At 54.3% G+C, this 24129-nt stretch overlaps 1 protein-coding gene across 1 annotated transcript in view; it reads right to left on the bottom strand.

Annotated features, from left to right (window-relative positions):
* Positions 1-349: 349 nt before the first annotated feature.
* CB3H14orf132 (chromosome B3 C14orf132 homolog) overlaps positions 350-24129 on the bottom strand; it is a 57949-nt gene continuing 34169 nt past the window's right edge. The window contains exon 2 of the mRNA XM_047864150.1: positions 350-7374. Within this exon, the coding sequence (XP_047720106.1) occupies positions 7150-7374 (225 nt within the window). The 3' untranslated portion in view covers positions 350-7149. The remainder of the gene's footprint in view (positions 7375-24129) is intronic.

Below are 24129 nucleotides of genomic sequence, written 5' to 3'. Positions count from 1 at the left end.
TTGTGTTGAAATGTATCTGGGCTGGTCTTTCGGATATCATTCATTCATTCCCTGAATGCCTGCCGGGTGCTCGCCGTGAGCCAGGCACCGTGTGAGGTGCAGGGGATTCAAAAGTTGAGTAAGATCCACCGGCCCTGGGAGGGCTCACGGTGGGAGGGTTACCGATGGGGAAGCGAATGTAGCTTCTGGGATCTGTCACAGGGGTGAGGCTGGGGAGACTGGGGAGGGGTGCAGGGAGGAGGGAGTCATCCTGCCTCAGGTGGGGCAGAAGGAGCACCAGAGTGGAGGTGACACTGTCTAGGATCCTTCAGCTTAACGCCCAGGTTGGAGTCAGACACTTAGAAGTTCAAGTTTTTTCTTTTTCTTTTTTTAATGATAATAGAAAATGACAAGAGTGACGGTGCTAACAGTCAAAAGGGCACGATCCCACAGCCACATTTTTCACATCCATCAATCACGGCTAGATATTTTTAAGCAAAAGAGCACACTGAAAGCCTCCGTTAAGAAATCGCCTTTTCACTGTAGTAAAAGTTAGTGATCTCGTCGCGAAACCCGGGGGGGTTGAGTAGCAAAGGGTTACAAGAATAGTTAAAATACCTTTCTATTAAGGAAACTACTTACAGGTTGATTATGAAAACGTTAGTAAGACACAGAAACGTTTCCGGTTCTCTCTGCGTGAAGAGTTGGTACCCGGAGAGCGGCCAGTTGCAAGAATAGGGTCTCTGTAAAACTTTAAATAGTAGAAAGTGTTCCTATGCCTTCAACTGGGGGAAACGGGGTGGGGCACGTGGAAAAGGGTCAAAGGCAAGGTAAGATGTGGGTTTGCTCAAAGGCTGTTAGGCAGCCCCTCCGTATCCATCCATCCCTTCTAAGCTTCCCCCCTCCCTCTCCCCTCCTCAGCAATGCTTCTCAGATGCATCGGTGAGCGGTCAGGTCCCTCAAGGCCCCGGAGACCAAAGTTACCGGGACACGTTCAGCCCGACCCGACCATCCACTTTGTAGGGTTTCCTCTATCCAAGCGGAGTCTCCCCGCGAAAACCCGGGACGGCGGGAACCGAGCGTCCATGGCGACACAGACTTGCTTGACTGTGGATCACTGCCCTTGGCCGGGACTGTCTGAACTTGGGGCAGCAGCCACGATCACTGCGGTTGCCCAGAAGAGCTCTGATTTATGCCATGAGTCACAGACGGGGAAACGTGGAGCTTTGGAAAACACCCATAATTTTGGATTCAGAGACAGTATGGCCTAGTGCTGGGTTTCCCCGCCTCAGCACTGTTCGTATTTTGGGGTCAGATCATTAATTCTTTGTTACTGGGGGGGGGGGGGGTGTGGGGGGGGGTTGTTCAGCAGCTCCCCTGGTTCTATCCACTAGAGGCCAGTAGAACACCACCCCCCACCAAGTTGTGATAAACAAAAATGTCTCCTGACATTTGTCTCCAGGCCAAAGGTCCCCTGGAGGACAGAATTTTCTGAGGTTGAGAACCGCTGGCCTAATAATGGTTCAGCAACTTTGCTACATAGATGCCCTGGGCTCAAGACCCCGCTCACCTGCTGACCAGCCTGACCCGGCAAACTCTCCCCAACTTCTCCGACGCTCGGTTTGGGACAGACACTGGGGTCACTTGGTGGCTGCCTAGCCACATGGAGGGGGCTCGGGGAGGAATAAGGGCTCTGAATTTCCCTAAGTGCCACAACATACAAGTTCCCTGCAAATCTACCTTGTTGGGATTTACTCCCGAGGCAGGAGGGGTCTCAGACCTCCCTCTGGGGAGGCGGGAAGTCAGCCTGCAAAAGGACCCGGAAGCAGAGAATGAACCTTATTATGCAGCTGAATGGACTGTTCTGGGCACGCACACGTCTGCACCTCGGCCTAAAGATGGGTGCAGGGTTCGTCCCAGGCACCGTGCGGCCCGTCCAGCCTCTCCAAGGGCTTCCTCTGCCTTTGTTACCCATCTTGATAGAACATGATGCCTTTCACAGTGACTCAGAACAAACATCACAGACTTACATCCCAAAATTTATGTAGCCGGTGTTACATACCTTCGACCATTCAATCACACTCCCGACAGCTCCCCTTTTCCCACTGGGGGAATCGCTCCTCTCTCCAGTCACTGTGGTTTGCACTATTTTGTCCCCTGTCGCACCCCTCCCCCCCAAAAAAAAGAAGGGACAAGAAAATGCCCAAGGTCTAATCTCAGAAGGGAGTTTCTGGGAGCGTCTGTTTAATTCCGACCACCTACATTTCTTGGAGAGGCTCCTTTTTCCGATCGGAGATTATGAGCTCTGTCCCTCTGGGCTCGCAAGCACTCAGCTCAGCCAGCCTGTCCTGCGTCCCTGTCACTGAATGACTGAGGCCAGGGGCCGGTGGGGCAGGCCGACACAGAACATTCAGGCTCTGACTGCCCCCTCTGGCCCCCTGAGCACAGCTCCTTGGCTGTCCCGGGGTCACGGCAGTCCAGCCCACCTAGGACTTGCTCTGGCGATGGTCAAAGGGCACTCGCCAGGACATGGTGCAGGGGCCTGGTAACAGGTGACAGCATGATGCCTGTCCTGGGGCTGGAGCTCACGTCCAGGGCCACCCCTGCACTCCCCGGTGAATGCACAGCACGCCAGGAGGCGGTGCCCTGGACCAGGCAGCTGGACACTTGCCAGGCCTCCATTCAGTAACCGTGTGGCCCCAGCTGCCCTTCCAAATATTACAGATCCTGATGGGAGGCTCTCTGATGCCTCGTGACCACTGTGAGCTTCTGAGACTGACGAACACGTGTGCACCCTCCTGCCCCTTTCCAACACCTACACTTGAAAGTCTGCTATCCGGGACCCACACAGCCCCAGCCTCAGAGCCCCCCGTCCTGGGATGGTCCCTTCCAGGGAGCTCCCCATAGAGCATGTGCATGCAAGGAGACACAGGGTTAACTACTCAGCCTGGAGAGCCAACAGGGTTGGATCTGAATCACAGCTCTCTAGATGTGGGTTCTCAGGCACATTAGCCTGGCCTCAGTTTTCTCAACAGAAGAATGGGACAATGACTAATGTGTACTTCTCTGCACCTCACTTTTGCCCCCAAGGGGTGATTTGAGAAGTGAATGAGATACAAACAGAGCACAGCACAAAGAAAAGGTGCACAAGAAGTGACAACAGTAAGGATAATAATTATTAATAGTGCCACTATTAATGACGAAAGGAGGTCATGCTGAAGAAGTGTGACATTTGTCTGGAAGGCATCGGGGAGCAGGGCAGACGACGGTGGCGTCTTTCCAGTCTCCAGGGAGGGATTCCCACATATGCTAGTGGTCTGGCCACATCCAAGCTCTCCATTTAGAACAGGCTGGAAAACGGCCTACTGCCTCTCCAACCAAGTGGCCTGCCCTCCTAACTTTCTCCCTTGGATCCCGGGGACCTTAAGGGAGATAGAACTGTCTCTCTCCGGCGGGGGGTGGTTAGGGGAGGTCAGGGGAGTATCGCTTGCCTCTTAACCTTGACCTCATGGGGAAGGGAGGGATGGCAGCGCGATCATCTTGCCCAGGCCCACACGGGAGGTGGGATGCCCTTGGGATGCACCTGCCTGAAGTGCCTTCTGGCCTCTCCTCCAAAGCTCCGGTGACAGCGGCTCAAGACCTCCTAAAGCAGGTGTTACTCTGCTCAGTGAAGTGTCCCACATACAAACAAACACAAGTGTGGGACACATGTGGCTTGCAGTGGGGAGATGGGGAGACGTGGAAGGCCAAGCATGAAGAACATTCTAGCAAAGGCAGGACCTCTTCCTTGAAGAGCAGTTACTGAAGAGGCAAGCCCCTTCTTTCTCAGCGCTGGCTCATCGAGTCAAGGTGCGCTCTGGGGCCAACGTCACCCAGGAGAAGCCAGAAAGGGAGCTCCAGCCTGGGGTCAGCGACAGGAGCCTCTGTCCCTCCTCCCCGGGACAGCCCTGGGGCTCGACAGAATGACTGAGCCTGGGCTGGAGCCTCTTCCCGCAACACAGACCGTCCCACCTCTCCTCGGCAATCCCAGCGGTCGGCATCTCACTCCTCGTGTGGGCCCTCTGTCGGACTCCAGGTCTTGGCCGGGGTCCTTCTGCATGGTCCCAAGAAAGCTGCTCTCTGGAAATTTCCACGGCCACATAAAAAGACATGCGCTCAACTTTAGACAGGAGAGCGGGCAACAGGGACTACCATCCCTGAAGCTTGAGCAGAGAGCCGGCAATGGGTAGGGGACGAGCGTGCCCCGTTCTGAGGACGGTCAGACTTCTACCTGTGGAAGAGGCCAGAGCCGGCCCACACCACGCGATGACACGGGACCCCGGGGAATGGCCTCTGTAGACCCAGAGCCTGGTTTAAATGCGCCCTGCAGGTGCCAGCCTCCGACGGCGGCATGGTGTGGCAGAAAAGAGGCTGGCTTTAAAGCCGGATGGTCCAGACTCAAATCCCAGCTTGTCACCTTCGTGCTGTGTGGCCTTGGGCAAACTCCTCTGAGCTTCTGGTTCCATATCTATGTACTGGAGCCATGAGGCCGTAAGGTAACCGTACGGATTGAACGTGTGCACGTGAGTCTAGCACGGTGCCTGGACACAATGCTCACCCAGTGCCTCCTGCCCGTTACCCCACATCTAAGACAGAACCCAGCTACGTAGGGCAGGAGGGACAGGACAGCACACTCTCTGGCTGGAAATCTGTCCTTCCCCCTTCATTGGACATTCACATGCACATCTATCCTCATTGTTGAAGTGATGGTGGAAAAAAACACACGCACAAAGAAAAACACCACAGGCGACTGAGACAGAGTGACCCTGAGCAAATCACTGTCATCACAGAATGCGAAGTTTGGACAAGATGGGCCCTAACGCTTGTGGCCTTGTGTCTGTGGCCCTGATGCTGAACGGAGAGAAATTCTTGAAAGTTGAATTTAACCGGCGTTTACGCCAGAGGGGAAGAAAGCCTTCGTGGGGGGAGATCCCTGCACCCAGAATTATCCAGAAAACACCCGGCCTGCCAGGGCTCTCCTGGATACCAGGTCTTTCTTAAGAGCTGGGGCCACACGCTCCCTTCCTTCCCCATCACGGGGCCCAGAACCCTCTCTCCCCTGCCCTCGCCACAGGCCCTTTGGGGAACAGGGAGAGGTCGCCTGCCTCTTTTCGGGGCTGCAGGCTCCCCCGAGGACGTGGGGTCAGAAGGTGAGGCATCAGGACGTCTGGGCTGGAGTGACCTCCTAGCATTGCCTTGGACCTCTGGCTCTGGACCTCCTCCTTGGGTTCTTATGAACACACCGGTCTACAAGAAAGACCTTGCTCATGGGGCGGAGACAGGGAGGGGTCTGCTGGAGAGGCAGCGGGGGTGATGGGCACGCGACAGCTTGCCACCCAGCCCGGCCCGGCCCTGCGGAGAGCACAACCCTGTCGTGACTCCGGAACGAGCCCAGGCAGAAGGTCCCACATCCCTTCTCCTTCTCTGCAAAGGTCATTCCAGCTGTCCGCGCTCATGGCCTCCACTTGAGCCGAAGCATTCACGGACGCGTGCGTGGCTGCGGTGACAGATGTGGCTCGTAAGAGTTGGCGGCCGCCTGGAGGTCGGGCCGGTAATCCCGTTATCACAGCGGCTCAGCGCCAGCCTCCCAGACGAGTGAGTGGCTGCCTCTGGACAGCTGAGATGTCCCTTTGCCTGTTATCAGGAACACTCATTTCTCCTGAGACCACAGGGACACGTCCAGCCCGTTTGCGATGGTCCCCAAACGGTACTACGGCTTCTTACCCAGTCTTTCCAGTTTCTCAGCCACGGAGGACGGGGCGTATGCCATTCATTTTCTTTTGTGCAGCACAGGGAGACAGTCACGCTTGGCCCGAGGGAGCCCGCAGGGGAGCCTCTCCCACTCTGGTCGGCACAGGGGTGCTGCCTGGGAAAGGGAGAACCACGCAGGGGCCTCTCCTAAGGACAGAAGAGCGAGCCCTTTCTCACGCTGCCCCGTCCCCACGGCACGTCCCATCGTGTGGGGGTTCCCTTGCTTGCCAGGCCCCCCTCAGCCACTGATCTGGAAGAACCCAAGGGGACTGACCCAGACAGAGCGCAGTCATGCCCGGCAACAGAACGTGGGAGCCACGCCGAGAGTAAACCGCGGGGGTCTGAGCACACTTCCTGCCTCGCACACAGCTTCCAGAACCTCTGGGCGTTCTCCCCCAGGGCAGCTGAGAAGCAGGAATTTGCTTAAGAGACTGCTTTGTGGGGGGTTGAGAGAGCCCTGAGCCCTGAGCCGAGTCAGGAAATGTCCCTCCTGCTCTGACCCACCCCAGGAATCCGCCCTGTGACCTCCGGGCATGGTCCCATCCATCAGAAGATCAGGTGTGTGTGAGCCTGCCATCTAAAATTCCGTGATTTCTCAGAGAGGAAAGCATCTTCGTGCGGGTGTCTGAAGACGCGACCACTCGGCAGATCTAAAGCTTAAAGGCGCTTCTTCTGGTTTTAAATAAGAGAAAGTCTGTCCAGGAGATACCGGCCCCCGCCCCTCCGCCCCAGGAAATCCTACCCGTCCTTGGGTTTCCTGATGCATCTGGGTCTTGAAAGGGGACACATGACTGGTGACAGAGGTGCCCTCTCCAAGTCAAGTGGGAACATTCTATGGCGCAGGTGACCACAGCCAATACTCCAAAGGGCCGAGTGGGAAACCAAGGCCGTTCCGGGAACGCTCCAGTTCTGAGGGCAGCTCCTTCCTGGCACTGGACACACCAGGTGTGAAAAGTTGGCATAAAAACAAGACACGTGTGTGATTACTTCCCGCCCGCCAGCGATCGACCATGTCCGTATTTCAAACCTGACTGGCTGTTCCTTTGGGTCTCACGTTCCTGGAATGCAGTTTCAAGAATTCCCCAATTTGCTCCTCCAAGGCTCTGCCCCGTCCCGCCCCCAGGGGGGGGCTGGAGACTCACACTCCCATGTTTTCTGGATCAGCTGGACCACAGCATAGAACGTGCGCGATCGGGGCCGCTTGGGGAAATTCCTGACGCACGGTGGCTGACCCTGGTGCCGCGCCCCTGGTCAGAACTCCCGGCTCCAGAACGTGGGCACAGCCCGAGGCCAACGGCGACGGTGCTCTGAGCAAAGCCTCGCCCTGCTGCGAGCGCCGCGCGGGGTGAGCCGGCCTGGGGCCCGCGGGCACCCCGAAGCTCAGAAGGTGAAGGCATACACCACCCCAACCACCACGATGTTCCCCAGTGTCGCTATGATGGCAATCCAGAGTAAGACCGCGTCGTTGGAGGACCGCGGAGGCTCCTCCGGCTGGCCCTGGCCGTTGGAGGCCGCATGGACGTTGGTGGAGGAGTTAAAGAGAGAGTACTCCGTGCTGAAGTCCTCGTTGGGCGAGTCCATGAAGGCGCCTCCCATCATGGGCAGCTGCGGAGAGGGAGAGAGAGAGAGTTAGCCGGGGCCCACGGGGCTCTCCTTGCGTTCGCTATCATTGGCAGTGCCCATTTTCACCTATAAAAGTTAGTATTGACAGCGATGCCTGGAGGCAGACACCCTCACGCCCATTTGGCGGATGGAAGCGTCAAGGCGCACAGCAGTGGGGGAGGCCGGGAGGGTGGGGGGCAGCCCGCCACGGCTGCTGGCAATCAGCGGGACTCAGACCTGCCCTCCAGAAACCACGCCCCATCTAAAGGCCACGCCCCATCTAAAGGCCACGCCCCTTCTAAAGGCCACGCCCTCCACACCAGCATGGATTGTAAATCTTCCTTCCTCTTCTCATTGTGAAGTCATGATGCTCAGCACAGAACATTACGGAAACAGTCGAGAGGATAAAGAAAAAAATGAAGGGGCGCCTGGGTGGCGCAGTCGGTTAAGCGTCTGACTTCAGCCAGGTCACGATCTCGTGGTCCGTGAGTTCGAGCCCCGCGTCAGGCTCTGGGCTGATGGCTCAGAGCCTGGAACCTGTTTCCGATTCTGTGTCTCCCTCTCTCTCTGCCCCTCCCTCGTTCATGCTCTGTCTCTCTCTGTCCCAAAAATAAATAAACGTTGAAAAAAAAAAAATTAAAAAAAAAAAAAATGAAGAGTCCACCTCCCCACTTTAGGACAATCCCTGTCAACGCTGTGATATTTTTCTTTTGAATCTTTTTTCTGTGTGAGTGTGTACGTGTGTGTGAGAGGCAGAGAGAACGTGTTTAAACGTGCGGTTTTACGCTCCTGTATAAAAGGTCCATTGAAGTACCATTTTAACCGTTGTATCCTATTCTACCACAAATACAAGGCATAATTGAACCATTCCCCTATGGTTGGTGATTTAGGAATTTCTTTTTTTTTCCTATTATGAAATTTGTTTTATGTTTATTTGTTTTTGAGACCGAGAGGGACAAAGCGCGAGTGGGGGAGGGGCAGAGAGAGGGAGACACAGAATCCCAAGCAGGCTCCAGGCCCTGAGCCATCAGTACAGAGCCCGACACGGGGCTCAAACCCATGAACCGCGAGATCATGACCTGAGCCGAAGTCGGACGCTCAACCCACTGAGCCACCCAGGTGCCCCTTTTCCCCCCTATTATGAATAATGCACTGAGAAACATCCCGTATGTATATCTGGGGGTACAAACGTGCTTGTTCGTGCATTTTCATTTATTGAGGGTGCCCTCCCAGCTGTGGAACTTCTGAGTCAATGTGGACGGATACTTCAGAGCTGCTGGTGCACAGGGACACATTCCCCAGAAGAGCGATTCTTCTTCCCAAAGCCTCGCACATGAGGACGCCAGCATGTGGGCACCCCAGAGATCGGAGTAAAGGCTCCAGGCTGGGGGGGGGGGAGGTGCCGACCCTCCACACAGCCACGGAGAGACCCCTCCCTGCTTCAGCCCAGGAAACCGAGGTCCAGGCCTTCCAGATCACTCCAAGGGCTGATGTGCCTTAGGTTCCAGGGTTGGCTCAGGCAACTATTAGGCCCATAGTGTTTGTTTTGGATGGCGCCCGAGTGAATGAACATTGGAGCCTTCCTTCAATACACATTTCATTTAATCACTCAGCTAACCTGTTGGAGGTATCCCTATATCCCCCTTTCACAGGTGGGTAAGCAGAGGTCAAGACTAAAGCGCTATTTCATGGTGGAGTCAGCGCTGAGAGCCAGTCTGGCTATGGAGCCCGGTGCTTCCTGCCCTGCACGCAGCTGCCCCGACTCCGGGGTCTGACTCCACGTTAGGGCTTGGAGACGTAAAGGTCACTGACCCCAGGAAGAGTCGGGCCACAGGGGAGCAAATCGGGGGCCATTTCACTTGGCCACTCATCTGACAAACACATATGAGGGGTGTATTAATTAGGTGCCCCAGTTCCTGACTCTGGATACAGTGGTGAGCAAGACAGATGAGGCCCCTGCTTTCATGGGCCCACACTCCAGCCGGGGGATGACCCCGGAGAAAGATGGAGAGGGAAGACGAAAGGCAGAACACCTGCTTGGAATAAGCCATCAGGATCCCCACAGGGAGGCCACCTTCAGGCAGCTCTGTGCTTGGCCCACCCGGATCCCAGAAGCTTCTATGGGCTCAGAGGAGCTCGGCGTTTCATCCGTAACACAGCTCTGTCCTTTATTGGGGTGGGGACCCTCCAGCCGTCAGCCTGGGGATGTAGTGACAGGAGGGGGCCTGGGGATCTCAGGACAGGCCAGGGGCCGAGCCTCGGGGGCCAGTGGTTACAGGGGCGTGTTCACGGCTGCATTTACATACGTGTGCATGTGTTATGGTTTAGCAGGATGTTAAATTAACATACTGAGTTAAATTAACACATTTAGTATATGTTAATGACTATAATGATGAGCGCAAATGAAATCACAGTTGACATACATTCTATGAAAAATACAACTAAGCGTTTCAGTTTGAGAGCTGTGACCTCCCTTGCCCCCAAGCAGGTGACAGAGGGGATGGGCTGCAGCCGGCTCAGGCAGAGGCAGCCTAAGGGGGGCTGAGGGGCTGGTGAAGCAGGGCAGCCCTGGGTCCAGGGCCTTCCCATTAAATCCATTCCCTGCTTTAGAGCTCAGCCACCGGTCCTCTCCACTGGAGCCCTCCTTCCGGCGTGCCCCCAAGACCCCGTCCTGTCCTCGCGGCCACCTGTCCCAAGACCCAGTGGCCTGGAAGCTCCGGGAGGCCGGACCAGATCCGCTTACTCTCATCACGGAGTCTCTGGAGCCTTGCACGGGCCTGGCACACAGTGGTGCCTAATAAATGCCTTTTCACGGACTGACGAATGACAGCCTCTCTCAACTGGGACAAACAGATGTCACTGCCAGGACAATGGCGTGTCTGGCATCTCCCCCTTCCACCTGCCATCTGCCAGGTATGGAGGGCAGTGGGGTCCTGCTGCCCTCCCTGCGGCAGCTGGCGCCCCAGCCACCCCAGGAGGCCCACCTTCTCTAGTGTCTTCCTCTGACCGCCCACAGCGGAAGCAGGGCTGAGGTGAGGCCACGGACACTCTCTGCTGGTGGCCTCTTAGATAGCGAGGCTGCGGCCAGGGAGGGAAGCTGCACTTTCCGCCTCCAGATGCACCTCCCCTGGGCCCGCTCTACCCCACAGTTAACCCACATCCCAGTGTCCCCACTGGCCACCTGTCCGTTCCTCTCCCGCACCCCCCCCCCCCGGCCCTGCTGGGTTTCCGGGCAGACCCCACCCCCAACCACTCTCCCATCCTGCTGCGGCCTCGGGGGAGGCCTGTGCCCCCCTCGCCTCTCTCAGGGAGCACCAGCTCAATGGGTATTTTCATCAAATCCCTGGAGAAAAGGGGGAAGGTGGTGGGAGCTCCTGTGGGGGAAAGAGAGAGCAGCCCCAGGCGGACCGGCCCTGCCCACCACCGCCACCCGGCCCGGGGGCCGCTGCCGTCCGCTGGCTCTCGGCCCAGCACCCCTCCACCCTGCACGCATTTACTGTGCCTGTGTCAGCTTTCCACGGCGGCCTTAACGAGTTACCACACGCTCAGTAGCTCGGAGGCCTGGAGGTCGGAGGTCTGGGACACGGGTCTCACTGGCCTCGCTCAACGTGTCACCTGTGCTCCTGCTGCACCCAGCTCCCACGTCGGCCCGTGGCCTCTTCCTCTGTCTCCCAAGCCTGCAGCGTGGGGTCCTTCTAAACTCTCTCTGACCCTCCGGCTTCCCTCGTGTGAGGACCCCAGTGATCACACTGGGCTCCGCTGGATAAGCCAGGATCGTCTCTGATCGCAGGGCCCTTGACCTTAAACACACCTGCAGAGTCTCTTTGCCCTGTAAGGGGACGCACCCAGAGGCTCACCTAACTGCAGCTTGGGCTCCCACTACCAGGGAACTCTTCTTGAAGGCAGGCATATGACCTATTCATCTCAAGCCCCCTTAGCCCCCTTCTTAACACAGACAAGGTGACCAGTACGACCAAATGGAATTAGGGAACTGAAGTCAGCAGAAGCGCTCCCCCCCCCCCCGCCCCGCCCCGGCCCCGGGCTATATATCATAAACCTGGTCCCAGAGACCCCAGTCGCGGGACAGTGCCTTCTCCACGGGGTGAGCCCCCTCCCAGCCCTACACCTGCCGTGACAGTCAGCTCAGCACGGCCGGTGTCCCATGGATGCTGCTACCTCAGAGTGTGGGCCCAAGGGTGGGTTCTGGGGCTCGAAAGACTCAGGGGTGAATCCTGCTTCATCACGTGTAACAGAGCTGGCGGGGGAGGGGGGTAGTCCCTTAACCCACTTGTCTGTAAGTAATGAAGATAATTCCTTATCTTCAGTGGAGGCAGCAGGATTCTTGCAAGGAGGGAATAAAATCAAATACGATAAAACGTGGTGCACGATAGTCACTCAGTAAATCCTCATACCTCTCCTTTTATCGTTCTTGTAGAAATTCGGAACCAGGAGCATTACATGCATCTCTTCTCCAGCTGCTGAAGCTGAAGGGAGGGGATGGGGAGCCTGGCATCGCCAGTCGTGTGCATTTATATGATCAATTAATCCGACTCTAATCTGCAGGTGCAGCAGGCAGCCCCCCTGCTCCCCAACTTATGTTTAGGCCGAGAGGTAGGTGTTCCAGGTTCGGCCAGCAATGTCATTTACTCCCTCTGTCTCGGGTGTTTGGTTCTTCTTCTGATGTTGTTTTCCTTTGTAAAACAGATTCTCCATTCTAAGTGCCGGGACAGACACGAAAACAAGTCTCAATGGCAAAATCTCGTGAAGAGAAAACAAACAAACAAACAAAAAAGTCAGCCTCTACTGCATCATTTGGAAGTTGGGAAGAGACATCCGGGAGGACTCATGGTCAGAGTGAGGGGTGGTGGCTGGAGTCACCCCAGGAGCAGGTGGTTGGAGAAGCATCTGGAAGGTCCCCTGGAGATGCTGCCCGCACACCCCCGGGGGCAACGGGGCCCTTCTCACATCAGTGGGCAGGCGTAGTCCCTGGCCCCCTGGGAATGGAACCCTTGGGTGAGGTTTTGAAACGATCATTATTAGATATTTCACCTGTTGCAATTCGACGTGGGTGTTAAGGCTCCTAAGTTCAAACCCTGCGGAAGAGAGAGGCCCACGGAGGCAGAACAGAACCTGTGCGTCATGTTGCTGAGTCACAATCCCAATCAGGATGACACAGGGCAGGGCAGGGGCTGGAGGAGCAGGGGGTTCGTTTCCCCATCAGAGGAGATGGTCACGTCCGGGTCAGAAAAAAAAAAAAAATCTGTTGGCTCGTGGAGGAGGGGACACCAAGACAGGTCCGTGTTCAAGGTCAGTGTTCTCAATAAAGGCTGTGCTTCTTGATTGTAACTTCCAGGAAGGCAGGGACCCTCCCTATTTCCCACAGTATCCCCAGTGCCTGGAACAGAGCAGGTGCTCAAAAAATATTTGGTGAACGAACGAATTCCAGAACCATCAGCCAAGAATTCTGAGGGCAGGCTGAGAGTCAGCCTAGAGCCAACATCTCCTGGTTGGGTGTTCCAGGCCCATTTCTTAACCTGTCTGAGGCTTTAGATTCTCACCAAAACACAGGGAAAACACCAAACACTGCCCCGTTAAAGGGGGCTGCGAACAGGTGCCATATGCTTTCTGCGGGGGGAAAGACAGGTCACAGGAGAAACTCAGATACCCTCCTTGAAATTAAAAACATGCCTACAGAATACTCTGTATTATGCATGGATCCATACATACGAAGTCAGGGTAGGAACATGAATTGCGAACATACGAGTCAGACTCACCATAGCTGTTGCCTCAGAGAAAAGGGTTGGGGGCAAAGGAGATAGGTTTTGTCTGTCATACTTTATTACAAGAAAAGATGAGCAAACGTACTGAAATATTAAATAGCTTCTTCTGGTCACTGAGCACATGGGTGTCTTACTTTTTGGTATTTTTATTTATTTTTTAAAGTTTATTTTATTTATTTAGAGAGAGAGAGAGAAAGGGAAAGAGCGTGCGTGAGCAGGGGAGGGGCAGAGAGAGTGAGGGAGAGAGAGAATCCCAAGCAGGCTGTCAGCGCAGACTAGAGGCTCAGACTCACGAACTGTGAGATCATGACCTGAGCTGAAACCAAGAGTCGGATGCTCAACTGACTGAGCCACTCAGGCGCCCCCCCTTTTGGTATTTTTAAACTTCTAACGTTAAGAGCAATGCTTTGAACACTGGAGTAGGCCACAGACGAGGTGGTTATGATCACCACCGCGGACCCAGCGGCTCTCTGAGGCCAGGGTCTGAGGCTCTCTGAGCCTCCAGGGTCCCCGTCCCTCAGCGTTGGAGTCACTATGTGGCACGTGGGAGCCTGGCATGGTGTGGAGGGGTTCCAAGAGGGTGTGGCTGTTGCGGACTGTGGCCGCATAGCAGAGCTGCTCCGAGGAGGGGGTTGGCCCCCAGGTCCCCATCTGTTCCTGCTGAGAAGAGGGAGGTTAGATAAATCTCCCCCAAGCTGGGCCTCTCCAGAAGGAAGGAACAGAAAATGCTTTCAAAAGGAAATCTTCAAAGCCTGGTAACCAGAGGTGGTCCTGGCAGACGCTTCCTGAATAATGCCCGGGCTTCAGAGGAGGGGACAAGAGAGACAAAGAGCGTTTGATGCGGGAGGCTCCGTGCAGCGGGCTTGCGGGCCACATGCTGGTTCCACCCGACCCTCCTCCCTTCAAAGGCCATCCTCGGGGGCCCCTGGGGCATCCGTGCCCAGACACAAGTAGGATCTGATGCTCCCGGGCTGTGGATTTCAAAGTTAAATTCATACGGGGGTAAGAGGGGTTAAAATGTTCGTATTGTCCCCGTCCCCAGGGAGTGGTGGCACTCTGGTGCTGCTCACGGCCGGGACACCTGGGTGCTGGTCCCACTGGGGCCCTGTTGCCCTCTCTGAGCCTCGCTTACCGGGGAGAGGCTCGGGTGAGTGTTCGCCAAGGCCAAGCCCAGAGCTCAGGAGCCCGCACCAGACACGGAGAAAGCCAGGGTCAGGTGTCAGTGGTCCTCACGTGACAGCCGTGTGGCGAGGGCTGGCAGACAGGCCCTTAGAGAACATCCTCACCCAGTTAAATCTGAATTTCAGACGAACAGCAACAAAACCAGTTTCTAGCGTGAAAAACATCGCATGGGACATACGGCAAAATATCGTACTGAAGAATTAATCCGACGTTCAGGTTTAACTGGGCCTCTTGCATTTTTATGTGTAAGGGGCCACGCCCTCAGTTTCGTCTCCCCAGAGCCCGCCATCTGCAGCCCGGGCTCTCTGGGTGACCTAGTTCACTGGAAAATTCCAGGGATGCCTCTGGCCAGCCTGCAAACGTTATAAAGGTAATTTCCCTCACTACTAACTTCGGGAATGTCTCTGTGGTCCAGGTCCCACGGCTGGGTACACTGGGGGTGCCATCCATCCATTCGCTGCCCATCCGACAAACACCGAAGGCCTACTCTGAGCCTGCAGGTGTTAGACAGGCACTAGGGACGCCTGTGACCTCTGGCCTTGGAGCGCTTCCTTGAAAGGAATACAGACAGGGGCGCCTGGGTGGCCCAGTGGGTTGAGCTCATGATCTCACGGTCCGTGAGTTCAAGCCCCGCGTCGGGCTCTGTGCCGGAAATACAGAGCTGTGTGACACACAGGGCAATCAAGTTGACAGAAACAGTGACCCTCACTTGGAGGGTTAGGAAAGAAGGCCTCCGGGAGCCAACGAGAACCCCAGGGGAAGAGGGTGGGGAAAGGATCCCCTAATTCTGTGTAGGAACCTGCACACATTCTGGGCTCGCTCCGTGTTGTGCACGCACGTGAGGGACCCACAGAAGTGTAAAGAAGGCTTTGACAATGGAACCGAGACGGAACGCTCTGTCCAAGTCCAGATGCACCCCTGAGAGGCGGCTCTGCAGCCCCGAGCCCAGCAGCATGGGCAGCGGCTTTCTGGTCAGGCCGATGCTGGGACCACCGCCTGCGGAAGGCCGGGCAAGAACCTTCTGAAAAAAGAAACCTCCACGTGGTCCTACGGACTGCCACATTCTACCAAACGTGTAGGGAAGAATCATACCAATCCTACATAACCGCCTCCAAAAAACAGAAGAGGGAAAGGCCCTTTCCAACTCTTTTTATGGAATGCTTCCCAAATCAGGTTAATGACGCCGGCCCCACCCTGCTACCAACATCAAAGATATGACAAGAAAGGAAAATTGAAGGCAATATCCCAATGGAGCATAGACAAAACGCAGACAACAGGCATTAGCAACCCGATTCCAGGAACACATAAAGAGAAGATGTGTTTTTTGTTGTCTGGGTCGACATTTCGAAAATCAGTTAATGTAATTCAGTACCCTGACGGAAGTAAAAACAAAACAAAACAACACATAATCATACCAATAGCTGCAGAAAAGCCGGATGACAAAATGAAACACCCACTCATGATAAAAATTCTTAGCGAACTAGAAATAGAAAGGAACTCCCTAAATCTGACAAAGACCATCTACAAAAGCAAAAAACCAACACCACCACCAGCAACAACAAAAAACAACTCAGAGCTGACATCATACTTAAAATATTTTAAAAAATCGGTGCACCTGGGTGGCTCAGTGGGTTATGCATCTGACGTCGGTTGAGAGCATGATCTTGAGGTTTGTGGGTTCAAGCCCCGCACCGGGCTCTGTGCTGACAGCTCGGAGCCTGGAGCCTGCTTCAGATTCTGTGTCTCCCTCTCTCTGGCCCTGCCCCTGTTCATGCTATGTCTTTTTCTGTCTCAAAAACAAATAAACATTAAAAAAAATAAACATTAAAAAATTTAAATATTAAAAAAATCAATTGTATGTCTATAGTCAAGCAACGAACAATTAGAGTTTTTTTAAAAAGTTCCATTTAAAGAGCACCAAAAAATTAAAGCACTACATATAAATCTAACAAAACATGAACATGATCTGAATGCTAAAACAGCAAAATACTGATGAAATAAATCAAAGCATAGCTAAATAAACAGAGAGAATAGTATGGTCATGAACCGGAAGATTCAATATTGTTAAGATGTGAATTCTCCCCCAACTGATATACAGATACAATGCAATACCCATCAGAATTCTAGAAGGCATGTTTGTAGATACAGACAAGCTGATGCCGACATATGTATTCCAAGGCAAAGGACCAAATATAGCCAAAAAAGAACAGAGTTGATGAATTCACAGTAGTACTTTATTTCAAGACTTACTATAAAAGCTACAGTTCTCAAGAAAGAATAGCACTGGCAAAAAAAAAAAAAAAAAAAAAGATACATAGATCAAGAAAATAGAACACAGGGTCCAGAGATAGATTCACATAAATACGATTCATTCAGTTTTTTAAAAATCACAGAGAAATTCAATGAAGCAAGGGTAGTCTTTTCAACAAATGATACTAGAACACTTAGATACCAATCGGCAAAAAATAAAAATATAAAATGTCCCTGGAACATGATCTGTTATATAAAAATTAGCCGGGGCGCCTGGGTGGCTCAGTTGGTTAAGGATCTGACATCGGCTCGGGTCATGATCTCACGGTTTGTGGGTTCGAGCCCCACGTCGGGCTCTGAGCTGAGAGCTCAGAGCTTGGAGCCTGCTTGGGATTCTGTGTCTCCCTCTCTCTCTCCCCCTTCCGGGCTCACGTGCTGTCTCTTTCTGTCTCTCAAAAATAAATAAATGTTTAAAATTTTTTAATGAAAAAAATTACCAAAAATCCCCATCCTCATACCTTATATAAAAATTACCTCAAAGTGGATCATAGACTTAAATGTACACATAAAATATAACAGTCTGAGCCTTGCAGTCCTCTCCGTGGCCTGGGTGACACCAGAGGTCCCGATGCACAGGGTGGAGCTGAGACCCACGTGCAGAGCCAGGCCAGTGAGGCTGGGCCCCAACCGAGGTTGGCCTCTGAAGCCCGAGCTCTTGTCACAGCCCCCGGATCTTCCTGCTCGTGTGGCAAAGGCAGATAGGGAAACTGAGATGCCTGGCCCACTGCAGAAGTCACTGTGACATCTCCACAGGCTGGCTGAGGGCTTAGGACCCGAGGACGTACTAAGTACCATGACTGTTCGGTCTCCTTGTGGCCACTCACACCCTTCCCTCACCCAGAACCTGGTCCTAGACCTACACTTACCAAAACTCTCCCCGACTTTCCAGGGCCAGCTACTCTTCCCGGAGCCTTCCCTCGAGGTTTCAACTTCTTCTGGTTCTCAGAGCATTTTACCTGTGCCTCTCCTACCATCTCCCCGATGCCAGAGCACCACACACAGCATCCATGAGATACGGTACACACACACACACACACACACACACACACACTGCATGCTGCCTTGGGTTCCTAAGTGCCTTGGAGAGTTTCTTTCTCGGCACCCCATGCAGCGTCCAGCCTTTTCATACAGAGTTCCTTCATACATTTTAACAGGAAGGAAGAAAGAAAGGAAGGATGGAAGGAAAGGGGGGAAGGGAGAGAGGAAGGGAGGGAGGGAGGGAGGGAGGGAGGGAGGGAAAGAAGGGAAGGACGAAGGAGGGAGGGAGGAAGAGAGGGAGGGAATGTAGGGAGGGAGGGACGAAGGGAGGGAGGGAGGGAGGGAGGGAGGAAAGAAGGAAGGAAGGAAGGAAGGAAGGGAGGGAGGAAGGGAGGGAGGAAGGGAGGGAGGGAGGGAGGGAGGAAGGGAGTGAGGGAGGGAGGGAGGAAGGGAGTGAGGGAGGGAGGAAGGGAGGGAGGGAGGAAGGGAGGGAGGGAGGAAGGGAGGGAGGAAGGAAGGGAGGGAGGGAGGAAGGAAGGGAGGGAGGGAGGAAGGGAGGGAGGGAGGAAGGAAGGGAGGGAGGGAGGAAGGGAGGGAGGGAGGAAGGAAGGGAGGGAGGGAGGGAGGGAAGAAGGGAGGGAGGGAGGGAGGGAGGAAGGAAGGGAGGGAGGAAGGAAGGAAATTCTGATCCAAGGGCTGGCACCCAAATCCTATTGCTTTGGTTAGCACATAACATGGGTAAGAAGAACATTTCTGATCAAGGAAAAGGCCAGTCATGTGAAAGTCTTCAGAGTGGGGGCCACTGCCCATCCCTTGCCCCCTGGGGCTGGTCTCCCACTGGATGTCTGGGGCTCTCGCTCCCACAGTTGGAGTGGTGCCGTCCGCCAGGGCTGGGGCAACAGGCACCCCCCAGGCCCCACCGGGCGACAGGACTTGGGCCAGCTGGCCAAAGGCCAGGGGTCCCCAGTGGGCAATGAAGGGAGCGCTAACGGCTCATGCAGAGTGATTCGGCGGGACACTGGGGTTTATGCCGCCGGGTCCAGGGGAAGGTTCGGGGGGGCAGGGGCTTGTCCCTTTATGATGCAGGCATGGAGGCCACGTGGCCCCTGGGTGGGGAAGAAGCAAACCACCTCACAAAACAGAGCGCGCACACCCAACAGATGTGCAAATGCGTGTTCACCACGACACTTGTACACACGTCTGTAGAGCGTAATTTGGAAGAAACAGCCCAGCTGCCCATCAACACTAGAATAGATACGTAAATCGCCGCGTATTCACACAGTGGAGAATCGTGAGCCACAATTATGCGCCACGGCATGGAGAAACCTCACAAATGCAACGATGACCCAAAAAGCTCACGCAAACAAGCACCTATCAGGGGATTGCCTTCACTTCAGTGGTCCTCAAACTGGGAGTAATTCTGCACCAACCGCCCCCCCCCCCCCCCGGGGACTTTCGGCGATGCCCGGAGACATTTTTGATGGTCACAACTGAGGGGAAGGACGTGCTATCAGCAGCTAGGGGGCGGAGGCCGGGGATCCTGCCACACGTCCTATAGCACACAGGACAGCCCGTGACAACACAGAATCCTCCGGTCCCAATCCCAAGAGTGTGCAGACTGAGAAATCCCGAGTTTTATAAAGGTCAAAACCGGGCAAAACTAGTATCTCGTGTCAGATTCAGCCTAGTTGCTGTGGGAGGGGTGAAGCCTGGGAAAGGAGCACGCGGAGTTCTGGGGTGGGGGCTGGCTATGTTCTGATCGGAGACAGAAACACATCAAGCTGGACGCTGTCCCGTGCGTCTGTCCTACTTCCAAAGCTGTCCTTTAAGAAGACAGAGGAACAGCCAGGCCTGCACAGGAGTCCTGACTTCGATTCAGATGACTCCTGAGATGGGCTTTCTGCTCGGACTGTCCATACCTCTCGGGACACTGCTTCCCCGTCTCTGCGCATCAAGCAAGGCTCAGAGCGAGCTCGCGCGTCTGCGGACGAAGCGTCCCGACGTGGCCATCGTTAACCCACACTTGTCCTAGCTGGCTGCCGAGACCCCGCGGGCCCCAAGAATGGAGACGCAAAGGTGGGGCGTCCTGAGGGCAGAGGCCACAGCACGTCATCAGTTTGGATCCTCAGGTCGGCCAGTGGCACAGCTCCGTGGCTTTCACGAATGCCTTCAGCGAAAACGGACGCAGAACCTGCCTCCAGAAAGAGGTAAGGACTTTGGGCCCAGGGTCCGTGTCTCTGCTGGCGAAGGAGTGTGTGAGCATGCGAGCTTGTAAATGCGTGGGTGTGAGAGGCAGGGGCAGAGGGAGCATCCGCAGGAGAGAACTCGCGAGCACAGGTGAATGAAACTCTGCCACCCACACACCAGGTCGAACTCGGAACCTGGGTCTGCTGGTGACACGCCTCAAGTGTCTCCTCCTCTCCGAGACCTTGCATTTCCGCAAATAGGGTCTGTGTTTTATCTGCCAAAGGCTTTCCCACAGAGCGAGATAGGAGAGGCTCAGACAGTGCCTCCAGCAGAGTGAGGATGTGACAGGTGACCGGCTCGAGGGAGAAGGTGGGCAGCATCCATTACCAGCGACCCAGGGAAAGGGCAGCGTCATGGGACACTGATGGGGAAATCAGTTATTTTAAGAGTAAGTGACCAGGTGAAGACGGGAGGGTTCTGGGCCCCTCGAGTTAATCACCGAAGGCAATGGACCATCCTCTAAGGACAACCAGAGTGCCCTCCGCAGTGGGGGGAACCCTTCTCTCATCAAAGAGCTATGCCCCCTGGGCTCCTGGCCCAGCTCCGGCTACCGGTGGCCTTTCGGCCAATCCTCCTGGCTCAGTACAGAAGGCAACTCCCATTCTGAGAGCAGGGCTCTTGGGCGTGGAGTCTTAAGTGGAAGCAGGACGCCATCTTGCTGCGAGTTTCCTCCCTGGGACCTGGGAATGTGCTGGAAGAAATGGTAATGAGCACAGGTTTGAAGACTTCTCCTTGACGAGAGGTTTGTGCTAAGGACCCCATATAAATGTCCAGGTTGTAAAAACAAAGGTCAGCGTGCCACAGCCTGGGAAGAAGGACCCCCGAATAAAGGGAGCCATTCCCTCTAAAACGGTAACAATTATGTCCCCTACAAAGTAAGAGAGGCAGCATTTCATGGCATCTAGCTCAACATCCTCAGTGACCTTCGCCTCCGTCTCGTGCCTAATTCATGAAGGCCGTGGTCATTCAGTCTCTGAGCCCTGGCCTCTGAGGACAGTGGAGGAGGCTGAAACCTTCGAAAGCCACCCCACCTGCCCGGGCTAGTTGCCCTGGCCCCATGTTGGCCATCACGTGTCCCTCTCATGTCACCTTGCTTCTATTTTTTTAAGTTTATTTATTTATTTTTGAGAAAGAGAGAGAGTGAGCGGGGGAGGAGCAGAGACAGAGGAAGAGAGAGGATCCCAAGCAGACTTCACGCTGTCAGCACAGAGCCCGATGCAGAGCTCAAACCCACAAACCGTGAGATCATGACCTGAGCTGAAATCAAGAGTTGGACGCTTAACCAACTGAGCCAACCAGCTGCCCATGTCACCTGGCTTCCTGCCCATCTCATACCTGCCCCGGTTAGAGAGAATGCCTCTCAAGGAGGTGGTATTTCCCCATCTTACAGATGATAAAACCGAGGCTTCTATGGATGAAATCTTCCCAAAGTTCCAAACCCTGAATTCAAATTGCCTGACTCTTATGGGGTTCGTAGCAATATTCCAGAATAATTATTATGGAAATCAACAGTCTGGGTATTATAGGGTTCCCGGCAACATTCCAGGGTGATCATTATAGATATGAACAGTCTGTGTATTACGGGGTTCGTAGCAATGTTCTAGGATGATTGTTACGGAAATCAACAGTCTGAGTATTAGGGGATTCGTAGGAATATTACAGGATGATTCTTATAGAAATGAACGGGCCCTACCATGTCCCAGTGCTCAGCGCCTGGAACATATAAGGTTTAAAGGTGATGAGGTGCCAGGGGACAGAAACTTTCTACAGAGGCCTGATGTTGAGGCATCGCTGAGGAACGTGCCTGGGTCCTGCCCCCCGCCCCCCACCAGCTGGTGCTCCCGACAATATCCACACGCTTGTTCTCCTGGAAGCAGAAACGAAGACTCAAACACAGCCCGCTCTGGTCTCATTCGGAAGCGGGAAATCCTTTTCTCCTCCCCATGGAGGCATCAGCAAGCGGCTTTGCCTTCTTCTACAGACGCGGAAGTTATAGAGCAGACGCAACGCCCGCCAGTCTGTAGGGAGTGTCCCGACCCCCGGCCCCGGGCTTCAGGCCTCCAGCCTACCATCAAAGGAGCATCCACCCAGACCCCAAGCCCGGAGAGCCCTCCCACGAAGTCACCCAGCCCCGAGCCACGTTGGATGGCGTCCCGCAGAAAACTGGCCTCCAGCTTGGCTATGTCGTTGAAAGAGAGCAAGGCAGAAGGCAGTTCTGTCCTCCCGTCAAACTTACAACACACAGCCAGCCGCCCGCCTGTCTGCCTCTTTCTGTATGTAGGCTGGAGTTCAAACAATATCGTTGCCTGATGCCAACCCTTGCCACTCGTGTTGGCTGATGTTGACAGCATTACGTTGTATCTCCTTTAGCATCCTGGGACGGCAATGGGTCAGACCCCATCCCCCATCCCCCACATGGACCACACCGCCCTCCCCGCTCCTCCTGGACAGGATATGCCAGGTGCTTACATGCTGGAGAGTTTGCTTGTTTTTTTTTTAATTTTTTAAGTGCTTATTTATTATTGAGAGACAGAGACAGAGCATGACATGGGAGGGACAGAGAGAGGAGACACAGAATCTGAAGGGGGTCCAGGCTCCGAGCTGTCAGCACAGAGCCCGACGCGGGGCTCGAACTCACAAACCACGAGATCATGACCTGGGCCGAAGTCGGACGCTTAACCGACTGAGCCACCCAGGCGCCCCTGTAGAGTTCTTAACGAAAACCAAAGTGTATGACATAATAATAAAAGCGAGTATTTATGGAACGCCTGCCCCACACCAGATATGTGCTGGGCCCTTTATGGGCATGATCACATTTTATCATGAACAGTCTCATGAGGTGGGTACCATCACCACACCTATTGACAGGGCAGGAAACTGAGGCACACAGTGAAAGGAGGGTGGTGAGGCATCACCGCACAATCCTCTCTGTAACCCCAGTGAGTGGACACCCCCATGTGCCAGCATGGCCCGGACAGAAAGAGACACCTCTTCTCTCGTTGGGCATCTAAGCTGGCCAGGAAGGCAGAGGACACATCAGTGACGTTTGCAAAAGTGACAGGGCACAAAGACATCAGGCCGGTGCTGAACACACGCCGAGAGCTCTTAAAGCAACGTGTGTTTATTTCGGTGCCTCCCTCGGTAGCACTGAGCCACGGCGACACCGATCTCACTTAGCACCCTGGGACGGCAATGGGTCGGACCCCGTCCCTCCACCGCACAGACCACACTGCTCCCCGCCTCCTCCTGGACCAGATATGCCGGGAGTTTTCACGTGGCCACCTCGCATCTCAGGCCATTGCCTGTACCCTCCACTGCCTGTGGGTCCTCCCTCTGTGCTCGCGCCCTGTCCCGAGCCTCTCCTGAGCCGGCCAGCGGGAATGAGCGGTAATCCACCCCCGGAAGGGCTTCACGGGGTCGCCTCAACCTCACACCAGCCTAGCAGGAGGTGGGTGACTAGGGGCTCAGGGAGGTGGGGTCGTTTCTCTGAGCTTGCACGGCTCTAAGTAACTGACAACTCCACATCAGCTGACTCCTAACCCTTGTCATTGCAGGCTACGTCATGGCTTTCTCCACCGGGATGGCGTGTTAATTTGTTCCTACAACTGATAAAACATTTCTTACGTTGCTTTGTGTTGTATTTATTGCACCGCACCATACTTATTGTATACTTGTATTATATTATGGCACATTGGGTGATATAATGTTATATTATGTTACAGTCAGCTGCCTACTGGTCTGTTAGGTTACATTACATTAAGTGACATCATGCTATGTTACATTGTGTTAAAAATAGTTGCAGTGACATTATGTTATTTTATGTTGCATTAGGTGATGTTACGTTACATCACACTTAGCTGTGTACTAACATCATATGAGAGTCCATTGTGTTATATTAAGTTACATTATGTTACAGTGTGCTGAGTCCTTATCTTTCTTAGGGATTGTGATCTTCTTGAGGACAAGAACTGAGTCTAATGTCTCTCTGAGTTCCCAGTGCCTAGCACATCAACTCACATAGAGTATTTTATTTAAAAGAAGTTTTTGAATCTTTATTTTTGAGAGAGAAAGAGTGCGAGCAGGGGAGGGGCAGAGGGAGAGGGAGACACAGAATCTGAAGCAGGTTCCAGGCTCTGAGCTGTCAGCGCAGAGCCCGACGAGGGGCTTGAACTCATGGAATGCAAGTTCATGACCCGAGCTGAAGTCAGGCGCTTAACCCACTGAGCCACCCAGGCGCCCCTGGAGTGTTTTATTTTAAAAA

This window comes from Prionailurus viverrinus, chromosome B3, assembly GCF_022837055.1.
Source record: "Prionailurus viverrinus isolate Anna chromosome B3, UM_Priviv_1.0, whole genome shotgun sequence".
NCBI lineage: Eukaryota > Metazoa > Chordata > Mammalia > Carnivora > Felidae > Prionailurus > Prionailurus viverrinus.
This window is presented reverse-complemented; position numbering and strand designations above follow the sequence as displayed.